The sequence below is a fragment of the Oxyura jamaicensis genome, chromosome 23 (assembly GCF_011077185.1).
Source record: "Oxyura jamaicensis isolate SHBP4307 breed ruddy duck chromosome 23, BPBGC_Ojam_1.0, whole genome shotgun sequence".
NCBI lineage: Eukaryota > Metazoa > Chordata > Aves > Anseriformes > Anatidae > Oxyura > Oxyura jamaicensis.
Genome location: NC_048915.1, coordinates 317,385 through 331,444, shown reverse-complemented (window position 1 = coordinate 331,444; position 14,060 = coordinate 317,385). Strand labels below are relative to the sequence as shown.

Below are 14,060 nucleotides of genomic sequence, written 5' to 3'. Positions count from 1 at the left end.
GCCAAAAAAAAAAGCCACGAAGGGTGTTAGTCATTGTACACTCCTCTCTGAGAGGCACCAAGGCTCCCTTTTGCCATCTGGACAATCTCTCCAGAGAGGTTTGCTGCCTGGGGCCTGTATTTTTGATATTACAAAGAGACTACCAAGTCTGGTGGGTTCCAAAGACTCCCACTTCCTACTTTTTCAAGTAGGATCAAATGAAGCTGTACCGAGGAAACTCTGAAATATAAAAAACAAAAAATCCATGTCCCTTGGAAATATGTTGAAGGGATCAGGAGCGCAAGTAGTGTTCTCCTCTGTCCTCCCAGGTGACTGGGACCCAGGAAGAAGGAGATGAAGGGGCCAAGTGAATTGGCTGCGAGGCTGATGCCGTGCCAAGTTTTTGGGTTCTACAACCTTGGACAAGCTTTTAAGAGACTGGGCATGCTGATGCTGGCTGGGGTGCAGCTGACCAGGTGGGACAAGAACTCACTGACAGCAGCCCTGCAGAGAAGGACTTGGGGGGTTCTGGTAGATGAAAGGCTCAGCATGAGCCAGCAGTGCATGCTTTCAACCCAGAAGGCCAATTGTGTCCTGGGCTGCATCAAAAGAGGAATGGCCAGCAGGTTGAGGGAGGTGATTGTCCCCCTATGCTCTGCCCCTTTGAGGCCCCACCTGGAGTCCTGCATCCAGGTCTGGAGCCCCCCAACATGCTGATCTGTTAGAGCGGGTCCAGAGGAGGGCCACAAAGGTGATCTAGGAGCTGGAGCACCTCTCCTGTGAAGAAAGGCTGAGAGAGCTGGGGCTGTTGAGCCTACAGAAGAGAAGGCTCCAGGGTGACCTCATTGTGGCTTTTCAGTACTTAAACGGGGCTTATTAAAAAGATGGAGAGCGACTCTGCTCAATCAGATAATGACAGGACAAGGGAGAATTGTTTTAAACTAAAAGAGGGGAGATTCAGATTATCAGTTAGGAGGAAATTCTTCACTCAGAGGGTGGTGAGGCACTGGAACAAGTTGCCCAGAGATGTTATTTATGCCCCATCCCTGGAGGTGTTCAAGGCCAGGTTGGATGAGGCACTGAGCAACCTGATCTTGTGGGTGGCATCCCTGTCCATGGCAGGGGCTTGGAACTAGGTGATCTATGAGGTCCCTTCCAACCCAAGCCAATCTATGATTATATGATTCTCCCTATCCTCACTCCCCTTCTCATGCAGTTCTTCACATCTCTAAAGAGAAGTGAATGGAAGCCTGGACGGGACAAGCTGGAGCATTGGTCCAGCCAAGACAGCACCATGGCAGAGCCAAGATGCTCCTGGCCCATCTCCTTCCTCTTTGGCTCTGACTCACTGTGGCCAAGGCCTGGCTTGTCGCTGCTGGAACTCAGCAGCCTTGAGACTTGCTCATAAAGGCTTCTTTCAAGCAAGATCCAGCATATGATCCTACCACCTCCATGCTCGCTGTCTCCAAGTCCAGGGCTTAGACACCTCCATGACTCCTTGTTTTTTTCCAAAGTTCCATGGAGATTTGGACACCAGGTCCTGAAATGTCCTGTCACAGTTGCACTCTACAGCTTGCAAACTAGCATCCCCCTTGATCCTGTTTCCTGGTATCATTCACCTGCTCTGGGAATCAGGGGCAGGTGGACCTGCATCTCACAACAGTGTCAAAATGCAAAAATGCATCAATGAGCAGAGCTGCACTAGTGCTGGGTTTCCTGAATCTGAATGCCTGGAGGTGAGCAGGATGGAGGTGCCTGTGTGTTTCCAAGGGCTGAGGGCTGCCTGGACACAGCCCTTCACTAGCTCAGCCATGGTCCGTTCAGACCTGGCCTCTGCCCCTCAGCACCGTCACTCTGTCTGGCCTCAGACACAGAGGTGTAGGGCAGGCTGGCACATGGGAGGTGTGCAATGGGGACAGCCTGGACAGGACAAGCTGGAGCATTGGTCCAGCCAAGACAGCACCATGGCAGAGCCAAGGGTCTGTGCCTTTGCCTGCCCTCAGCACCATCAGCATGGGCGGGGCAGGGCTAGGAGCCACCAGGCTGTGACAGGCCATGGGTGACAGGAATTGGGCTGTCCCAGCAGCTCATCAGTCTGTTTACACAAACTGGAGAGCTGCCAGCAGCAAGTATCTGGAGCAGGAACTTACCACTGCTAGAAGCAGAAGTGAAAACCATGCAGAAGTGAAAGCAGAGCCCAGAGTTGTCTTAGTTCACTCCCTGCAGAGGACTCCAGAGCACACAGCAGCACAGACATGGAGCCCCTCTCCTTCCAGGAATACATCTGTTCCCTGGACCCCACCACCCTTCCCCGCATCCTCAGGATATGCTCTGGTGTCTACTTCCAAGGTGAGTGCTGGGTGCCCACTGCTGCAAAGGAGTCCCCCAAGGCTGTGCCACCTCCCCATGGCCCTGAGAGATGAAGCCCCAAACGGTGTAATTTCCTCAGCTGATGGCCATGTTGGTGGTGGGATGGAGTCAGAAATTAGCAAATGCTTTTGCTGTATTTCTGGGGCTCCCATAAAAATGGTAACGTACAGTAGAATCCTGCCAACACCGATGTGGAAGATACTGTCAGGACTTGTGAGATTTCTAGCACTAGATCATGCTGACTTTTAAAGAGCAGGAGAAGCAGTGACCTATTTCTTTTTCCCTGTAGCTCAGCAGAGATGGATGCTTAGCTCTCCCAAAGAGCCTTTGCCCTTGATAACATCTTAAATTTGCTAAATGAGTAAAACTGCCACCGTTCATTGAAACAACAGCAGTTAATATGTTTAGCCGTTGCTGGTAGTTGTGGTGAGGAGGCTGGAGCAGGATGTTTGTCATGAGTCCATCCCAGAGGGGGGAGAAGTTTTAGACTGCAAAATGTTTGGTAGCAGCTCACTGAGTGCAGAAATTCAGGGTCAGAAGGGGTCATTGCTTGCGGTGGACAGTATAATGGCATGGCAGCATAGTCTGAGGAGCTCCTGCTCCATGAAAGGCAGTGTGTCCCAGGACATACCTACCCTGTCCCTTTGCAGTGTAGTCAAGTACCGAGTCTTTCCCACAGCTTGGAAATTGTGTTTGCATTTGGCAGCCAATTACATTGTTCAGTCTCCAGCCATTCCTGTTGTACTATTCTGCACTGTTTATCTCCTCTGTTATGAAATCTGCACTGTTACCAACACTGGAAGCTTTCCAGGGCATGGATTGTACAAGCTTCTAGGTATTTCTGAATGCTTAGAAATGTGTCAGCACAACAAAGACCCCTTGGCCAGCTCTTCCAGGGCTCCTGGCTACATATTCCCTTGGCTGTTGGTGGATGGTGTTAGACCCTCACAGGCAGATGGTTATGCACTGGGGGTTAGTCAGCAGAGAGTGTGGCCTTGTGTGATCCAGAGCAATCTGCCCACTGGTAATCAAAGCATGTGGGCTCAAAATTAATCAGCCAAGCAGAAATAAACCCATTTGTGAATAGCTTGCAAGCAGCAGCTGATGCATTTGGCAGCAGTTGCTTCCTGCACCACTCCCAAAGCACAAGTGCCCATGCTGATGGGTGAAGGCTCCCTGTCCCCATGCTCTGAGGGGAGACGGGATAACAGAGTTGTTGTAGCCACTCCACAGCCACATGCGACCCTGCTGGGCTGTCTGGGGCCATGTGGGACACCTGCACCCCACAGCCCAGCCTCAGCACAGTGGCTGTCAATGACAACACGTCCCTCCTCTCCCTGCAGGGTCTGTGTATGAGATCTCAGGCAATGAGTGCTGCTTGTCAACTGGTGACCTGCTGAAAGTCACAGCTGTCACACTGCAGAAGGTTGTCTGTGTGAATGTGCACACGGGGCAGACAACGGAGCTGCTGCCAACATTTAAAGGTGAGCAAGGACACCCTGCCCCAGCCCACCACAACTAAGCCCCATGGCACCCCACAGGGCCCTCCTCCCTGGGAGCCCTTTGCACCTGCCAGGGTCTCAGCCTTGGCCTCCCACAGGTCTTTTCCAGCCTGCCCCAGATCTGGCGCCATGCCCCACACCGCAGGGACCCTTCCTGGGGGTTGGCAGGAAGAAGGGCCTGACGCTGCACCAGGCGCTGGAGTGGAGGGGCAGGCAGACACAGCCCCTATGGTGCCCCACCATTGGCCCCCACGCCCTGCTCCTGAGCCCTGTCTATGAGGTGCAGGCCACCATGAACCGTGAGTCCTGCTGTGGGGTCAGGCAGGGGTGCTGGGGGGGGGGGGAGGGGGCTTACACGGGTTTGTTGTTAGGGCCCTGACACAGGCAGCATGGGTGGTTGCAGGCAGGGTGGGCACAAGGTGAGGGAGCCTGGGGAGAGGCTGAGCACAAGATCGGGTGGCTCTGCCCCTGCAGTGCGAAGGGATGAGGTGAAGATCCCCTCCACACTGGAGGTGGACGTGGAAGATGTGACAGAGGAGTCACAGGACGTCCACTTCTCCCGGCCACTGCTGCTGAGCGAGGTGCTGGGGATGGAGGAGGTGCTGCCGACACAGGCCGAGATCCTGGAGGGGCCCCACAGTGCCACCATCTTTGAGAGTGCCTGGGTCCCCCGCCTGCGGAAGGGACAGAGGCTGCAGATCCACAGCTGCTCCCACACCTGGAGGGTCCTGGCCTCTGCCCGCAGCGGCACTCGCCGTTTCCTTCTCTCCAGTGCCTACCAGGGCCGTTTCCGCCGGCGGCCCCGGCAGTTTGCAGGGGTGCAGGAGCTGGCAGCCAGCCTGCAGCCTGGCCAGCAGCTGCACGTGGTGGTAACACAGGACTGTGAGGGCTGCGAGGACGACGTGCCCCCGCTCAGTGTGGGTGACCGGCTGGAGGCCCGGCAGCTGCTACTGGCTGGTGCCAGCACTCGGCTCCTGTGCCTCCGCCATAGTGAGGAGGGTGAGGAAGAGGAGGGCGAGAAGCTGCTGCTGCCACTGGATCTGGGGGGCAGCTTTGTGGAAGAGGCATGTGACAGCAAGAAGTACAGGCTGACGGAGTTGGTGGAGCTGCTGCCTCTGCCATGCGACGTCCGGGTGGTGACCACGGACCCAGCGCTGGAGAGGGATGTGCTGGGTTCCTTCCCTGCACTGCGGCTGGAGGCCCGCATCACCCAGCCCTTCCTGGTCAGCAGCTTCTGTGAGGAGCCAGATAAGGGCTTTGAGATCCCGCCCCAGTGGCTGGACCTCTCCCTTGTCCTCACTGAGGAGCCTGTCCACTCCCAGGCCCCCTCCACTCACTGCTCCCACGTGGAGGAGCTGACCGAGGCCTTCTACTACAAGCTGCTGGCACAGCTGCCAGGTGGCTCAGCCCCGCCACCCCCACGGCCCCCCAAGCCAAAAGCAGCCAGTAGAGATGTTCAGGTGCAGCCATGCCCTGCCCCAGAGCAGAAGGACAGGGCACGTTCCAGGGGAAAGCGCTCTCTGGACCCCAGCCCCACCACCAGCTCCCAGACACGCCTGGCTCCTCCACTGCCGCCGCCATTCGTCCTTCCCCAGAAGGTGAAGAGCCTCACTACCCATCGGAGCACCCCCAATGAGTACAGCCCACGTCCCCGTCTGCCGGCAGCTCCCCTGTCCCGCAAGGCTCCCAAGGACACAGGTGAGGGGACGGGGCCCCCAGTAGCAATAGCAGGTTGTACGTATGTATTATTTGTATTGTCATGGGGCACTGCTGGCTATGAGGTACCTGGGGCTGTCCCCATGGGGGCGTGAGGCAGGGATTTTCTGCTGGGGAGATCTGCACCCAGCCATATGTTAGCCCCAGACCAACTGGCTTTCCGTGGGTGGCTGCCCCGTCCCTTGTCCCACACATGGACCGTGGCATGAGGGAAAGCAAGGTCTGGCCTCAAGGGCTATTGAGAAATGAACACTGTACGCGAGCACTTAGCCTTGACCTGCTATCAAATGCAGAATGTTCCTGCCCCACAAACTGCAATGGACCCATGGCACGGGAAGCCAGTGTTTATAGTGGTGAGAAGCCCTTTTCCTTTCAGGTGCTTGGTCCCAGACTTGCTGGGGCTACTGCTGAGTCCTGGTGCAGGTACTCCTGCACCAGTACACAAGGCAGGAAGGGAGGGGAGGGCAGGCTGGGACCTGTAGTGTTTCTGCCATGCTCCAGCTCCATTTATGTACATAGTTTGTGCTTCTCTCTTGCAGACATGGAGAGAAGCAGCGATGAACATGACTACGAAGTCATTGAAGAAGACATTCAAAAGACAATTCACAAAATGCAGACTGTTTTTCCTTTCTAATCATCTGTCCAGCCTCTGAATATTCTTAGATCTTGTATTAAATTAAGGCTACTAAATAGTCTATTAAAGAAAGGCTAAATACAACCTTAGGGGTCCACAGCACAACTTCCAACTGCATCAATGATGCAAATAATGTGTCCCCCTTACCTTAAATGCATCCTGGTCTGCATAAGCAGAGGAGTGGCCAGCAGGTCAAGGGAGGGGATTGTCCCTCTCTGCTCTGCCCCTGTGAGGCCCTACTAATGAAGACTCCAGTCCTGTGTCCAGGTCTGGGGTCCCCAGCACAAGAATAATGTGGGGCTGTTAGAGTGGGTCCAGAGGACCATGAAGATGACCAAGGAGTTGGAGCACCTCTCCTATGAAGAAAGGCTAAGAGAGCTGGGGCTGTTCAGCTTTCAGAAGAGAAGGCTCCGGGGTGACCTCGTTGTGGCTTTTCAGTACTTAAAGGGGGCTTATAGAAAGGAAACAACTTTTTGCTTGGGCAATGTCAGGACAAGGGGGAATGGTTTTAAACTAAAAGCGGGGAGATTTAGATCAGAGGTTAGTAGGAAATTCTTCACTGTAAGGGTAGTAAGGTACTGGAAGGGGTTGGCCAGAAAAGTTGTGGATGCCCCATCCCTAGAGGTGTTCAAGGCCAGGTTGGATGAGACCCTGAGCAACCTGATCTAGTGGGTAGCATCTCTGCTGATGGCAGGGGGATTAGAACTAGATGATCTTTAATATCCCTTCTAACCTCAGCCCCATATGATTCTATGAATGCAAGCAGCCCATATGCCTGAGAAACAGCCACATATGCAGACTAAATCCTCCCTGCTCTGCTGTAGCTGGCTGTTGTGCTATGGATTGCATCCTCTGCTGTCACTCCTGGGACTCTCCAACTGCACTGGAGCAGCAAACAGTTGGGCAAACATCCTGGAAACTGAGCAGTCACCAAGATGTCTTTGAGGTGCTGACCAAGGCCCTAGAACATGTATCTCACTCTGTTCCTATGCATTATCATCATCCACACACTTTCTGCATAATAGCTTGGCTGGATCCTAAGGATGTGCCGTGCTCATAGCCATTTCAAACTGAAAAGTTCTAGAAGTAATTCTTCTGTTGCAGTTGCTTTGCTGGAATCTACCAAAGGCTCATGAACCAACATCAGCAGCTTTCTATACATCCTACTACTGGATGAAGCATTGCCATCCTGCCTGACTGCTGCAGCGCCAAGCAGCACCAACACAGGGCACTTTCCAGACCTAGCTACTTCAGATTAGAAGCAGGTACAAATCAGAGCTGGAAAATAAACTTTTAAATTTCTTTACTAGTAAACTGTGTTTTTTGTTGTTGTTTATTTGTTTTTAACATCTCTCACTGAAGTGTCATTTTGGGTTGTTTTTCAGTTCATGTAATTCCTCACCTAGAGTCTAGAGCAAATTTACAAAGTTGCAGAGAGCATCTCCTCCCTTCCAACCTGGCTAAAGCCCTACATGGGATTTGGGCTGGTTTCCTTCTCTGTTTTCACCCTGTGATTAACAGTATCAGGGTTCTCTCCTCAAATCACAGCATTGTGACTAAGACAGTGACTCTTGCTGTTGAGATCATTTTACTGAATACTCACCAAAGCAAGAGCTCATCTCTCCTGCAAACAAGTACTATCACCATTTACAGCACCTTATGTACAAAGCTTCAAGCAAGCAACCCACTGCAGTCACCCCAGAATACAATTTTTGCTTGCCCTGGAGGAAAAAAGTAATTGTTGAACTAAGGCTGAAGAGGATGAGGAGAGGAGCAGGAGCTTGGATTTCACCCTTAGCTTACTCATAGCTTTAAACATAGGCATTTTTTCAAAGCAACAAACACTTCTGTCCCCAAGAGATCCAAACCCCACACTAAATTGTCCTGATAGCCAGTCAAAAGCAGATGCCCTTTGATGCTTTGAAGAAAAAGCCAACTCCCTCTAGAGCTGAAGACATTTTTAACACTCCACTCACAAGCATTTCATATAGTTCTACAATTACTCTCTTTACTGCAGGCAATTCCACTCATCTTCACTTCCAAAAATCATCATTTTCTTCCTAATATGCACACCACCTGCAAAATTGGAATTATAGTACTTCTGGCTTCTAGGTCTGCTAGTCTGCGTAGCAGTCTCACTTGTTACACATCTATAGTATGATTTAGCCCCAAAAGTACACCATGGGCTCCAGCTGTGCCACCATCTGAACCTGCACAGGATACATTGATTTTGCTACAGCATTAACAACGTAAGCAGATGCCAGTGTCACAAATGGGCAGACAGGGAAGAACTGCTTTTCCAAAGCCAGGTTACCTCACCCCTCTCAGATATAAAAAACTGAACTGAGACCCATAGTTTGCAACTCCCGTGGAAGCCAGTGACAAGCAGGGAGCACGAGCCCTTGACTGCATGTGCTTTCTCCAGCAGGTCCCATAGCATGGTGAAAGCAGCAAGCAGCTCTCAAAGAACAGGTCAACACAGTGCAGCAGACCAGGCTCCCATCTGGTGGACAGCAAGTATATTTTGGTTTTATTAGCATTCAGCTTGTAAGATCCCGGGTCCTGCGTTTCAGCAATGCTAAAAACATTTGCCACAGAAACCATGCATCCTCTTTGAGACCAGCTATGTTCTTTACGGGTTCATTGTGAACAATGCTTCTGAATATTTATTAACTACTCAAATGTTCCCACTGACAACTGCAAAACAATTCCCAGGAGGTAGTTTTCAGCTTTGCATTTTATAACAGGAAGCATGTAATGAATGAGAACAGATATTCTGAAGCAGCTGTCAACAGCATGCTGCCTCTCTGAGCAAAATAGGATTGTGCAGAGAAAAGAGATGCAAATTTGTTAGCTCCACACTGATGCATCACCACTATCTACATTGCTGCTTCCTAACTCAGTGTTTACTTCTGTGATGTCTTAAACAAATCCCACCGCAACTTGTTACATGATGTAATTCATTTCAGCTTCAGCTAAAGTGCTTTTGGTGGCAGAAATGATCCTGGCTCCATTTAAAACATTGATACAACTTGTAGTTTCTTTCAGTATTAGAGTTATTTAATGTTTTCATGTCCAGATGTTCGTATCAGTTGGACCTTTTAAACCAATTTACCAAGTTAAGAAAATTTAAATGAGTTTAAGAAAAAATAAGTATTGTTAACTAAATCCTTGGAAAGCATGGGCTATGTTTTTACCCACACATCTAAGTTTTATCAGCATGCTTTCTTTCTTTAGGGAAGAGCAAAAGCCTCTAGAGCTACACGAGCATGCAAGACTAGCCAAGTTAAAATTTTATTGGATATAAGATTCAAAAGCTCCAGTAATAAGATTACCTTATAGTACAAATATAGATTTAAATGCACAGACTAAACTAATTACAAAACTAGTCATGATTACTATACATTAGTGGAATAGTACGCTTGGCTACCCACTTTGTGAATTAAATGGAATGAAAGGCGTGGTAGTAGTAACAGCTCTAGAAACAAAAGTCTATCTGCCCACGACAAGATTAGAAAGTTTTTTTTTTTTTTTCTTTCTAACAGTCATTCTACTAAGAGACAAAAACAAACTGAAGGCTCTGAAGCTTTGAGTTCAGTTTTCCCATATTCGCTTATGCTTCCATCATGGCACAGTAATCAAGTTCAGTCAACAGAATCCTTCTGCTTGTCCTTGAGTACCAACATGTAGGCACTCACAGAATAACTGACTCTTACAGGCTAGAAAGAGCAAAGATCACCTTCTACATCACAAAGCTCGGCAGGTTAACTTGAAACACAGACAAGCATTTGCTTAAAAACAAATCCAGCTGGAAAGAACTTCACTCAGCATCCGTAGACTTATAGTGATCATCATCCACAGTGGAGTAGATGTGTCCCTCGCTGCTAAGGAATTCAACTGCTTGCCTTTGAAGAAAAAAAGTCAAATGCTAAGTAGTCCACATCAACACTTTTCTCTCAGGTTACTTCCCATCTACAGCACCCCTTTCCCCCGTTCCTTTCCAGCATCTTCCAAGGGATGCTCCCAGTAACTTTATGTTGTTAGCAATTAAAGAGCTGCTCCACCAATTAGTAGGTACAGAAAGATTTTGAAAGCCATGTCAGTATGACCCCCCAAGCAATTCTCAGTCTCTGAGAACAGAGAAGGCCACCACTCTCAGCATTTTTTTTTCCAGATAAAAGCAGAACCTATGATTCAAAGAGGACAAAACACAGGAATATAACAGACATTAATACTGTCTTTAAATTTCACTGTTCTTCTCAGTGTCAGGGAGAAGTTACAAGAAACAGCAAGAAGAAAAACAAAACCATACACCACCATCCCCCACTGTATTCCAAAATTTTGTTTGGTATATATATAGAGAAAAATAGTCCTTGAACAGGAAAAGATACTGCCGAAGCACTCCCAGGTACCAATTGCTTTGCTACTGAGCTACTGAACAGCTTGTTTTGAAAACAGAGAGTATTGCACTTTATCATCACTTCAACAACGTCTCGTTCTAAACCATTTCACAGAAGAATTCAAAAGCTCAGGCTCACTACTACATGAAATTACCAGCCCTGTTTAAAAAGTAGGGATCTAGGCTTGCCCACTATTTTCTTCTTTGCCTCCTTTTATCAGTCTCCATGAAGGACTACCCATATTTCAAGCACATGCTTTGTTTCTACACACTTACTTGATTGTTGACATGCTGACATTGTGGAGCTGAAGTTTCAGCTCTTGAAGACTCATACCTTCTGGGACAGGGCAGTTTTTAATCAGGTTCAGCACCTGGAAGAACATGAAGCACACCATTAGCACACAGCTAAGCTTCTCTATCTACATCAGACAGCAAGGTCAAGGAAGAATTACCATTCTTCAAAGAATATTCACTGTTTTATCCTACATCACTCTGCAGCAGCATCCACTGCAACAGCTGCCTCTGGAGAAGCTGCTTGCACGCACCTGACTCTGATGTGCTGTGAGTCCATTCACTGGCAGACTGCCACCTCCACCATAGCCCCCCATGTCACCTATCCCAGCAGAGGTAAATGACTGAGGCGCTCTTGATGCTGCCTGTAATTACAAGAGTAGAAGAATTGTGGTTACACAGGCTGCTGTAAACCCAGAGCATGAAAGACTCGATGTTACACATCAGAGAGACGGTAATTAAAAATAGATTTCCAAAAGAAACCAATGGGAATTGACTGCAACACAATGTCTCTCCAGGGAAGCCAGGACTCCTGTTACACCCTCACTGTAGCACTTCAAGTTTCAGAATTTACATCCCCACAACTTGTATACAATTTCCCCAGTGAACCAAGAGTCCACTCTCTTTGGCAGATAAACAATAATCCAGTAACGGCTAGCATGGAGTCATGATCTTGAAGTACATACCATAAGATTTTTTCTGAGGATCATATGCGCATTAACAATCTCTAGTATGTGCGTGGTGAACTCATTCATGTTTTCCAGAGGCATGATCTTAAATGCCACCAAGCTTTTCTTATTCTTTCAGAGATTTAAAAAAAATAGAAAAAGAAAAATCAAGTACAATAATACAATTAACATGTTAGCAACAGAATGTGCTTAATCATTCTAGATAGGAACAGGGACATTGGTGGGTAGGGAGTTTTTCTGCATGTAACAAGCATCAAAGTTTTTGGACTTCAGTTTTCATATGTGATCATGCAAAGCAGCGCAGGACAGGACACTTCTCTTTTAAAGGGCTAGTAACTAACTGCACTTTGCTTTAACACATGCAGCATTATTTAAAGGGTGACTGTTACGAGGCAACTCTACTACCTAATATGCTGCAGGAAGCATCCCCATTATCCAGATCATGGTCTAAGCTCTACAGGACAAGCATCCAATGACCTGGTGGCCAGTACTCTTTTCCGCTGAAAATAATTAACTGATAAATAGTGGCATTTTAAATGCATCTTCCATCCTTTCAGTTTAGTAACAATATGAGTGATTCATACAGCACAGGCAAAAACATTCAAGGATTTGTCCACAGAAAAGGATAATCAAAGATCACAAATAACTGAATATTCTAAAGGGAGCCTACTAACGCTTTGCCAGATCCACCAATCCTTCAAGCCACTGCTCCTGCCTCGTTAGTTGAGGACTCATGTATGACCTCACCTGGAAGGACCGAAGATGACCAGCTACTTTTACATAAGTTCCTGGAGGTACCACGATATTCTCGCCACCTGCCTCCTTACAGAGAAGAAAAGGAGAAAGCAAGGTTTTGCTATTCACATTCCCATTTCTCAATTATCACAATCAATGACTTCAGAAAGGAGATGTATTTAAGAAGAATTGGACTGTGCACTTAGTCACATGGTCTGAACTTTTGGGTAGACCTGTGCGGTGTCAAGAGTTGGACTTGATGATCCTTAAGGGTCCCTTTTTTAGAAAAGAGTTGGACTTGATGATCCTTAAGGGTCCCTTCCAACTCAGGATATTCTATGATTCTATGATTCTATGTAAAGTCTCAAGCAAACACAAATTGTATCCATTCCCATGACCATTTAGAACAGTTAGGTAAACATAACTGTAAATGAAAAATAGAATTTATTGATAAACATAAATTGAACTTAAGATAAACATGCAGTCAGCCAACAGAATGTCTGCTTAATTACTCTCCCAGAGCTGTTGAACGGAACTCTGCTGTTCATTTGCAAATGCATTTAGATTTAAAGGCTTACTATATCTGCATGAGAGTCCAGTGAAAACTAGCAGCATTTCAGGAATCACACATAGGAAGATGAGACAATGTGCACTGGTACATGTCTTAGTCACAGAGACACATACAAAACCTCTTTCACTCTCTGGTTTTGTATTTCTTATGCAGAAGTATTGAGCATGCATCTCTCGGTACAGCTATGGCTGAACTTCAGCAGCGATACTCTAAAAAAGTTATCTGAAGTGATTCATTGTAGAACCACGTATGAATTACAAAACTGGAGAATAATCATGCACAACACCAGCGATCTTTGTTACAGCAACATCTTCCTTGGCATTCAGAGGCGTGTTATTCCCAAAATACTTTTCTAAACAGATACTTCTTTTTGTTTTGAAAACTACTCTCTCCATAGGTCTTAAGTGCCATCCACATAGCAGCCTCAGTAACTAATCTGGTGCTTACATCAGTATCAACCCACTGCCTGACATCCATCGGCGCTGCCGTCATGTCATCCACTTTGTAGAGAATGTTCGTTGGTGCTTTCTCAGCGTGCCGAATTATCCCTATAATGGTAACCTGCGGTTGAAGACGACCCAGTTAGCCGGGGCAGAGCCGAAGGCAAGCGCGTTCCTACTCACAGCCTTCCCGCCGGTCCCAGCCTCCTCGAGGGCCACCCGCGACACCCACCTGCGTGATCTCCACGTCCCGGATCCTGAAGGTCTCGTCGACCTGCTCGGCCGCCAGCAGCTGCGACACGGTGCAGGGCACGATGTTCTGGGAGCGGGCTCGCTGCAAGGAGAGGGCGGCGCCGTCAGCGCCTCCGGGCACCGGTCGCCCGCCGCGGCCCAGCGCTCCGGGCGCCGGGCGAGGCCCCGCCGCCGGCCTACCTGCTTCTTCTCCGCCTGGGTGCCGGTGGGCGAGCTGAAGCCTCCCGGGGACTGCGCGTAGCCGCCCGCGGGCCCCGAGCTGCCCGCGGTTCCGTAGCCACCGTCGAAGTTACCTGAGGAGGGAAGGGGAGAGCCCGTCAGGCGGCGACGCGCCCGCCGCTAGTGCCGCGAGGGGCCGTGGCCGCCGTGGCCGCCGTGGCCTCGGCGGCCCTGGGCGCGCCCCCCCGCCACCGGCGGCCCCCGCCCGCCGGGCCCACGAGACCTTCAGGATCCGGGACGTGGAGATCACGCAGGTGGGTGTC

The 14,060-nt window shown here is 49.2% G+C and overlaps 2 protein-coding genes across 3 annotated transcripts; one reads left to right on the top strand and one right to left on the bottom strand.

Annotated features, from left to right (window-relative positions):
* The first annotated feature begins 2,116 nt into the window (after window positions 1–2,116).
* On the top strand, window positions 2,117–7,503 carry THEMIS2 (thymocyte selection associated family member 2). Of its 2 annotated transcripts, none has more exons than XM_035345838.1 (5): window positions 2,117–2,328; window positions 3,693–3,833; window positions 3,950–4,150; window positions 4,326–5,549; window positions 7,306–7,503. In XM_035345838.1, exons 1-5 carry the CDS (start codon window positions 2,235–2,237, stop codon window positions 7,335–7,337), a joined length of 1,692 nt encoding a protein of 563 aa, XP_035201729.1. In that variant the 5' UTR covers window positions 2,117–2,234; the 3' UTR covers window positions 7,338–7,503. The 2 variants fall into 2 exon arrangements, with proteins under 2 accessions (XP_035201729.1, XP_035201728.1); XM_035345837.1 differs by lacking the exon at window positions 7,306–7,503 and adding an exon at window positions 6,107–6,557.
* Window positions 7,504–9,471: 1,968 nt separating this feature from the next.
* Window positions 9,472–13,917, bottom strand: RPA2 (replication protein A2; the record flags this gene model as incomplete). The annotated part of the gene is made up of 8 exons (XM_035345849.1): window positions 9,472–10,106; window positions 10,877–10,971; window positions 11,146–11,256; window positions 11,578–11,691; window positions 12,328–12,402; window positions 13,334–13,447; window positions 13,559–13,660; window positions 13,759–13,917. Coding segments are annotated over 8 exons (855 nt in total), but the record flags the coding sequence as incomplete, so codon positions are not given.
* Between the last annotated feature and the right edge of the window lie 143 nt (window positions 13,918–14,060).